The 9,098-nt window shown below is 44.7% G+C and overlaps 1 protein-coding gene across 1 annotated transcript; it reads right to left on the bottom strand.

Moving 5' to 3' along the window:
* Positions 1–1,593: 1,593 nt before the first annotated feature.
* Positions 1,594–7,763, bottom strand: spry4 (sprouty homolog 4 (Drosophila)). The gene is made up of 2 exons (XM_030100938.1): positions 7,522–7,763; positions 1,594–5,275 (listed from the first exon to the last, which is right to left on the bottom strand). The coding sequence occupies exon 2, from the start codon at positions 5,222–5,224 to the stop codon at positions 4,076–4,078; it is 1,149 nt and encodes a 382-aa protein (XP_029956798.1). The 5' UTR covers positions 5,225–5,275; positions 7,522–7,763; the 3' UTR covers positions 1,594–4,075.
* Positions 7,764–9,098: the final 1,335 nt, after the last annotated feature.

Genomic DNA, 9,098 nt, shown 5'->3' with positions numbered 1-9,098 from the left:
CTTATGTAATGTTTTCTTTCTGTTAAAGCTCACACGGCTTTATTTGGCCTTCACCGCCCCGCCAGTGATTTATAGAGAGCAGCTTATTCACGCGCAGGAAGGGGGGACCTCAGGAATTTGAAGTGTTGACGTGAAGAAAGTAAAACCTGTAAATGTTCTACAACAGTGGTATTAATAGTTAAAATACACCCATATGAAGGATTTGAGGGGCTACTAAGAAGTCAAAAACAGATGAAGACTTATTTTCTGTCTACAAAAGGGTTTTGTTATATGACTGGTCTTGTACAGTAAACTTTACTTTAATCAGAAGGAAATATTAATCATAAGTGACATAGATTTAAATAACTTTACCATGTCATAAAGTGTGTGTTCTGTGTATGAAGTACATTCAGTGTGTGTTATCGGCTTGGAAACACAAAAAGAAACGACACAACAGCCAAGTATATTTAACAATATATATTTCCATTGTCAATGTACATTCCATTTCGACATAAGCTTTCTTCACAAACAAAAAGTTGGCATCTAAATAAATACTATATAAAATAGAACTTCAAAATAAATATATCTATAAAGGGAACCTTTTATATGAGATTTTTTTCATTTTTGTTATATCTAAACAAAACAAACGCACAGATCTCGTTTCTTAATCCCCAACATTGACATTGCAAAGGTGTAAAGGAATGGAGTAGCGTCACCCAACTGTATGAGACTGTTCCTCTTGCTTGGGATGAAAAGGAAAAAAAACCCATCTCTGCCTGCAACTGAGAGATACAGGAACGCGAGTGTGTAGAAATCACAGCATTGTATCAAAAAAAAAAAAAAAGAGAGAGATAGAGAGAGAGCGAGAGTTTTGAATATTTGGGTTGTCACTGTTGGCGATTACTCCACATCTTGAGCAGGCGAGCGAGCGAGCGCGTGTGATCATATAAAGCTAACATGAAGGAAATGGCATTACTTTTGCAGTGAAAGAGTTGAGGAAAAAAGAAAGAAAAGAAAGAAAGAAAGAAAAGAAAGGCAGCAACTTTTTAAAGAAGAGGTCCACTGGTGAAAAAGATGGCACATAATGCAACTCCGGAGGAAAAACACGGGGGGGGGGGAACTGGCGAGAAAGAGAGACCGACATGCCCCCCTCCCCCCTCCCCCCCAATCCCTCCTCCCTCCCCCCCAATCCCTCCTCCCTCCCCCTTCCCAGTCTCTGTGGTATGACAAGTTTATGCACAGCAGCTGTGTTTGTCAATCAAGGAAGGCCAGGGGTGTTTGTTGGACAATTTCTCTGGCAGGAAGGAGGGAAGAGAGGAAGGAAGAAAAGCAAAAAAAAAGCAAAAAAAAAAAGAGAGAGAAAATAAAACGGGGGGAGGAGAGAGAGAGAGAGAGAGAGAGAGAGAGAGAGAGAGAGAGAGAGAGAGAGAGAGAGAGAGCGAGCTGAGACACTGAGCAGTAACAGCAGGAAATTGGTTGATAGGGGCAGATTGTGTTCCCTGTGTGGATTCAATGAGACCACAGTCTTTAGGACTCTGAGAGGAACCAGGGAATTAGCTTAGCCTCTCGACTGCTAATGAGCCATGGATAGCATAAACAGCAGGAATTTTTTTCTTCTTCCACTTTATTGCCGGGCACACTTTTTTTTTTTTTTTAAATCAAGTGCTAGTGATAGAAAGACCTGTCATTTTTGTTACCCCTTTCCAGAACCTTCTTCTCACCGTGATCCTCTCCCTTTATCTCACAACCTCGAAAAACATCTTATTCTTACCCTCAAAATATATATCTAATATATTCTCTATATATTTTGTACTGAATTGTAGTTATAATGTACCATGCAATCTTTCAAGGACATTTAAAAGTCTCTTCTAAAGAACACAAATGTTGTGAAACTATTTACAGCAAATAACATTTCACCTGCATAGCTCTATTACTAAATATATTGTCAAAACATTTGTGATTTTTGCCGCCCATCTACACTTCCCGAGCCACTTGCTCGGTCACACAGTCATTCTCAGTTTTGGCACCTTTCTCTCTGACTGAATTGCTAGGTTTTGAAAATATTGCCTCATACATTCAAGACTAAGGACCATGTGTTATTTTCTTTCCTATTTTTACTGTGTGATATCAGCTTTGTGCAACAAGACAAATACAAGTATGAGCAAAGTTAGGCACCCTAATGTGGAAGTTAAGGGTCCAAAGTGAAAGAGAGGTCTGCATGTGCATGTGTGTGTGTGTGCGTGTGTGTGTGTGTGTGCGCGTGTGTGTGCGCATGTGTGATGGAGCAACAAAGACGGCGTGCCTTTATTGCCAAACGGAAACGGCCATCTGTATTAAAGAGCAGCACGCCTCTTAACGACCAACTGCCGTCAACTTCATTTGGCAAGAGTGCATAAACAACTGTGATCACTCAGACTGCGAAAAACATGCTACTGTATAACAGCTTCCTTTGGCAAAGTCCTAAGAACGTCATGCAAACCACAAAAATAGACTTTAAGGATAAAGGAGAGACTATCTGACTTACACAGCTATGCAGCATAATGATTTGAATTCAATAAAGACACGTGTGTGTATGTATGTGTGTGTTTCTGTCTGTGTGTGTGTGTGTGTAGGGGGGGCTGGGGTGTGCGGACTAAATGTAGCGCACGCCAATGTAATGTGAGATAGCTGAGGTGGTTAATACTGTGCTTTAGTACATCCTTTAAGGGGTTTGCGTCTTCCTAAAAAGGTTGTGCAAGTGGCAGGTTTGATTTTGACAAAGGCTGACTGGATACAAGCACAACGACAACTTTGCGATGCCTTCTCTCCTCCTCTTCGCTCTCTATCACTTGCATCCCCTCTCCTCCTGGAAACATTATTTTTCTGGCCAGTTTCTTTCTCCATCTTAGCTTACTTGTTTTAAATATTCACTATTGCCTTGTTTTTTTTTTTTTTTTGCCCCTAACTGTTTCTTTGCATTTCTTGTGCAAAGAGGAAGTACACCAGGCTCCTAGGCAATTTAGAAATTAACACACGGTAGGCCAAGTTTAAGAGGATTACTGTAACAGTCCCTGAGAAGGTTGGGTGTACTGTCTTTTTTTTTGTTGTTGTTTTTCTTTTTTAAACAAATTTTTCTACTACAAATCAACTTTTAGCACGGTGGGTGACCGGTAGACTAGAGCATGCAGGTCATGACATGCAACACGTCTGAGGTGATTGGTGAACTGCATTCAGATGTTTTCCAATGTGTCGGTTTCGCCACCAAAAATAGAAAAAAACACATTGCGAAGTGATTATCTATCACTTGCGGCACAACTGCTCACGCACAATACAGAGTGAGAGCTATGGGAAATTACTATCGTTTTAAAGTCTAAAAATTTTATTTTATTTTTATTTTTTTACAGCACCTCCGTGGAGATAAAAACTTGGAGATAAAATGTTAGCAATACCAAGCTAGCATCTTCAAGGTATAAGAGAAAAATGGCAACACTCAAAGACGGTGATCATCATAATAGTGGAGAGAGTGAGTGACTAAGTGGCGGTTTTACTCTTTCACTGGTCTATCATAAAGCCACAGAATAGATAATCACTTGTTTTCATGTTTGATACTGGGCTGTGCTTTTGGGGATGGGAGGGGTGTGTACAGATATTTATCTCCATCAGTGATTTTCACGTGCTCTGGCGATCCTTCACCAGCTTCTGGTTAGTTAGCGTTACAAAATTAGCTGAGGAATATTGAGCAGCAGAAGAGGTACAATGACTTTGTGCCTTCAGCCATCTTCACAAAATACAAACAGCCAGTCCTACAATTTGCTTTCTTTTTCACTTGTCACTCTTACAAAAAAAGAAAGAAAGAAAAAAAATAACATCTCAGGGCCTGTCAGCCATTCTTACTAGCCAACTCTCTCAGATAAGGCCCTTTTTGATCATCCATCCTATCAAATATTAGTCAAGAAGCCATTTAAGTACCTTTGTTTTACATAAGTCATCTTCCAGCAGATTAATGGGATAGTTTAATGGGTTGGTGTTGGATTGTCCTATCCATAGAGAGCGAGCAAGTACGGTGTGGTCTTGTCCAGTTTTTAGCAAGGTCACTGCCAGCCACTTTGGTCCAGTATCATGACCCTTGCTGCTGTTTCTCTAGCGTCCCAGATTTTGCTTCCATGCCTCCGTTTTTACACACCGGGACACTTGTTCCGCCCTGCGAGTTCTTGCAGCGGCAGCCAGGCCTGCTAACATTGTCATAACACTTCTGTCCCAGTTTGGCCAGACCCATGGCTGGTAGGTAGCAGACCAGGCAAGGCAGGACAACAGAAAGGGCGGCCATGAAGGACCAGCGCGCGCAGCAGTTGGCCTGCGAGCATGAGCACGGCTTGTCGGCGCAGGAGCCCTCGTCGTCCTCGTCCTCGGTGCAGTGGTAGAAGATCCCTTTGACCAGGCACATGCAGGTGGCTGTATCCACCAGGCTCTGAGCAGAGCACAGGCACTCCTGGTTGCAGACCCAACAAGAGGGTAGGGTTCGGGGGAGCGTACACTCTGTGCATCGGCACTTCCCGCAGTGCTCGCAGAGAAGGAGGTGCTTCTTCTCAGCGGGGGAGGAAGGGATCAGCGCCAATCCTTGCTGACCTCCAGTGGTGCACAGGCCTCCTGCAGGCAACTTTCCAGACTTGAGGTCTAGCGACTTCGAGGAGGAGGAGCAGGTGGAAGCAGAGGAAGAAGAAGTGAGGACTTTAGATTCAGAGGAAGAGAAGCAGCCCGGAGTTCGGGTTGTGACGGTGTTGACAGGGCCCTGGTGGGGATGCAGGTTTGGGTGGTGGTCCACTGTTGGGGTGGGTGCAGCGTGGTCCAGCAGCCTCTGATCAGATGAGGTACTACTGCTGCTGCTGATCGAGCTGGGTCTTCCACTGAAGGAAATCCAAGGGTGGGTAGTGGCGTCTTGGTGAGGGTGGGGCTCGCACCGGCCCTGCTGGTGGGCCTGGTGTTGGTGATTGTGGTGATGGTTGTGATTTGCCCCAAGAAAGGCTTCCTGATTCTGACCTAGCCAGGTGATCCTACGATTCATAGACTTCTGGCTCGGGGGCTGCTGAGACACAACCGCGGGGCTGTCAATGTAGTCGTTCTCCACATGTGAAGACTTTATCTGGTCAATGGGGTAGATGGTGAGGGGGTGCTGAAGACGACCGTATGGCACTCGACTGTCCAGCAGGGGCTGTGATATGAGGGAGGAGGACACTCCGGGGATATGGTGGGGAACCCTGGACTCCATGTGTAGGCCGGTGCCTTGCACGTCTTCACTCTAAAGCAGCATTTAGCAATACTGCAAAGACAGATACAAAAGAGAGAGTTAAGACTGGTTCCCTTTCACCTTTCTCAGTCCTTCCTTTCATTATATAGGTATTATTTTCAACCACAAACCAAGCAGGTTATATTCAATAAAAGTCTTTAGTAAAGAAAACATTTTGATAGTTTTATCTTTCACAAAAAATACACAAACAAAAAAAACTAAAGTTGACAAACAAGTGATCTGTATTAAACAGGTTGGCTGAAATTCCCTCTATTTTGACAAGACTAGTCAAGTTCTTGGTCAAAACTGTCACTTTATTTTTTGTGTGATTCAACTGAATAGCCTAAGAGGTTTTCTCTAAATGGAAAATTCATCAAATGATTATCAGCAAACAAAGCTTAGTTTCAAAAGCAAATCACTGATGACATGGAAAATCAATATGTTATGCATCATTTATAGTATCCAAAAATATTAATAGATGCATAAACCAAAGCCTTGTGGTGTCTCAGCAGAAATATATTTTTTTCCAATGAGAATATTTGCTGTGGTGTTCAAATAAAGTTTCCAAATCACTATTATTATTAATAATTTAACTAAATACCAACAGGATAATCAGCATAAACCTCCTCCATTCTAACTTTGACATTAGAACAATAGAAGTTGGCCACACATTGCCTTCTTTCCAAAGAGCTGGGAGCACCAGAGAGCAGGACATGAATGCAAAAGACTCAAAGATGCAAAAACAAAGCAAAGAAATGAGAGAGTTGCCAACTAGGGAAGTTTAGCAGCCACAAAATGAACACTGAGTGTAAAATCACGAAATTTATTCTATCAAGCATAAAATCTCTCTTTTTGTGCGTTTTCTCCCGCAGTGTTTAAACACGGACTGAATTAAGAATTTGTGAATGGGGCTGATTTTATGAAGTGCAGGTTTTTGTGAATGGGAGCTGCTGGCTGTCCTCGGTGTTGCAGGCATGAATCAATGCGCCCTCTTGGTGTTGGGACTGAATGAAAACGGCTTCGTCGGTGTCATCAATGAAAGCTCGACAGTAGGCAGACCCGAGTTACTTTTACAAAAAGACCAAATGATGGATGACGACAAACTGCGCACTCATACTGATATTTTCACCCACCGTTTTGAGCAAAATCGACTTCTTCCCCGACACAATAACGCCTTATTTTCCACTAATATAATTAAGAAATAGACAACTGAAATATCCAAACGCCTGTTATACGCATTTACCTGCTGATAGATGATTTATTTCATGTCAGATTCTACTGTTTTCCTTGACCGTCGGCTCATGTTTGTCTAATCCCCCCCATCGGATGTGCAAAAAGCCTGGTTGAGAAACCTGTTGCGACACTGCTGGCACCGACACAAGCGCTTGTGATCGTCAAATCTAGACCATTATGAGCTCCAAGCCGGAACTATGCATGTGCAAGTGCGTGTGTGCAAAGAGCGTGCGCGTCCCTCCCTTCAATATGTGAATGGACTGAGTCATAAAAACCGGAGGCGGCCGCTCGGCATACTCAAATAGCGTGTTTTTATAGGCATTGTGGCCGTCTATCCGCCGCTTTTATCACCATTACGGAGATAATGGCGGAGAAAGAAGTGAGCTGTGCCCAGCATGCGAGCTGTGAGGGGCAGAGTTTTAATCGCTGACAGTTTGTGCGGAGTTTGACGCGTAAATGTGGACGATGTCAATCAAAAAATGCAACATTTTGCACGATCGCGGCGAGATGAGATAGATTAATGGGCAATAAATAAATAAGAAAGAAAAAAAAACCCACACCTGACTCAACGTGAGAAGCAGGCGGTCGCTGCAGAGCGAGAAAGACTCGCGCAACCAAACCACACGGGCTGCAACGTGAACGCAGGCTGGTTTCGTGACAGAGGCTTTTAATTTAAATAAGCCCCCCCCCAAAAAAGACACGGGATTGTGAAAAAAAAGAAGGAAATAAAAGACAAAGTGCTATCTGCTCTCGGAAAACGCGGCGATTCGCGCTCCTCTTTCCCCCCTTCCGTGCGCTTTTACCTCACGTTTGGTCCGAAAACGGTGGTTAAATATTGACTTAAAGCGCAAACAACCGCCCGGAGGAAACAGCTTGTTGCAAAAATAACAGTTTACAGGAGGTTTTTTTTCGAGTGTGTGCAGCGGCACGGGCACTGAACGGTTGGTTTTTGTACAGTCACACACTCGCTGGGCACAAATCGAAGACTAGAAGTCGGGGGAGAAAGAAAAAAAAGGGAGCGAGCAGCAGCGGCGGCGGTCACTTACCGTGGTTTCAGGACACAATTCTCATCTCTTCTTTGCGCACGACGTTTGCGCGCAGAGGATTAGTCCAGTCCAAGAGAGTGAGTAGCTCCACAAATGTTAGGTAAAGTCCAAAACGTTGGCGATGAGAGTGGGCAGCGTCGTTTGGAGAGACGAGTGGCTCTCCGGCGCTTTTCTCCACACTCGCTGGTGCATAAAAGGCGACTGCGGTTGTGGACGCAGGGCTTTGGATATGATGTTGCAACCGAGGGGGAGGGAAGTGAGTTTTTATGAATGGGAGGGTAGAGGAGAGGAAAGGGACGGTACTGCGCAGATGCCTCAGCTTTTTTTTCCTCTCTCTCCCTCGCTCTCTCTCTCCCTCTCTCTCTCTCTCTCTCTCTCTCTCTCTCTCTCTCTCTCTCTCTCTCTCTCTCTTTTGTGAATGGGAGGGCAGAACGACTCGGGAGGGCTGAAATGCGGAGGTTACATTTTTATGAATGGGGAGGACTCCGAATAGCATTGCGCAGGCGCGATGCCGGGATTTTTATGAATGGGAAGAAATGGCGAATGAGGTGTGTGTGCGTGTGTGTGTGTGTGTGTGTGTGTGTGTGTGTGTGTGTGTGTGTGTGTGTGTGTGTGTGTGTGTGTGTGTATGAGAAGGAGGGGGTGGAGATGGAGAGGTGAGGGGGGTGGCGGTGGCTTTTTTTGGTCACAAGGGCAATGTCAGACCTGATTTACATAAAGAGCCGACTCATCGGCTCCAGTGATCTGTGTTTTACCTCGCATGTTTTTCCAATAAAGTGCGTGAAGCCTGGGGGGGGGGGGGGGGGGGGGGGGGGGCTGCTTCATGACAAGAGACGTGATTATGGTGGTGTTGTATAACAGATTCAGGGGAAGGAGAGACGTGAGTGGGCTAAATCTGCAATGCATTGATTCATTTCCTCCTTGATTCCTTAAAATCCCCCACCCAAACATGACCCCATATTCAAAACACCATTCCGCGCTGTCTAATGTTGTGTCTGCGGGTTATGTAGCTCAATATCATGATAGTTTTAGATTTTTCTGTCATTTTATTCTGTATATTTGCTGGAAATGAAATGAAAATGCGAGAGGTCACACGCCGCAGCTCCATTAGGCTAAATAATAGCCTCTCCCCTTCTGTTCCTGTTCTATCTAAAGCCGTTTATTGAGGACAAGGACGTGCCCTTCCTTCCTCTGCAACAATGTGAGGTATGACTACAGCTTCTATGGTAGTGTAAAAACACAGAGGAGACGAGGAGGAGGAGGAGAAGGAGGAGGAGGGGGAGGAGGGGAGAGGACAGAAGAGAAGGGTGGGGGGTTATAACGCCTACTCTGAAACGCAAACCAGCATGAGGGCAGGCAGGATTCACAAAAGGACAGGATGTTGTTGATTTGTACCGAAACCACACAGAGGAAATGAGTGTGAATTTCCTTTCTCCCTGACATCCCTGTGTGTGTGTGTGTGTGTGTGTGTGTGTGTGTGTGTGTGTGTGAGTCTGTGTGTGTGTGTGTGAGTCTGTGTGTGTGTGTGTGTGTTTCCCTTGTTACCCCCCCACCCCCAACGCTCTACCCCCCCTCAC

The sequence above is a fragment of the Salarias fasciatus genome, chromosome 10 (genome assembly GCF_902148845.1).
Source record: "Salarias fasciatus chromosome 10, fSalaFa1.1, whole genome shotgun sequence".
NCBI lineage: Eukaryota > Metazoa > Chordata > Actinopteri > Blenniiformes > Blenniidae > Salarias > Salarias fasciatus.
The sequence above is the reverse complement of the archived record's forward strand: the minus strand, read 5'-3'. Positions and strand labels throughout refer to the sequence as shown.

Excerpts from the sequence above, each read along its gene's own strand:
- spry4 (XM_030100938.1), bottom strand. The coding sequence starts at position 5,224 with ATGGAGTCCAGGGTTCCCCACCATATCCCCGGAGTGTCCTCCTCCCTC.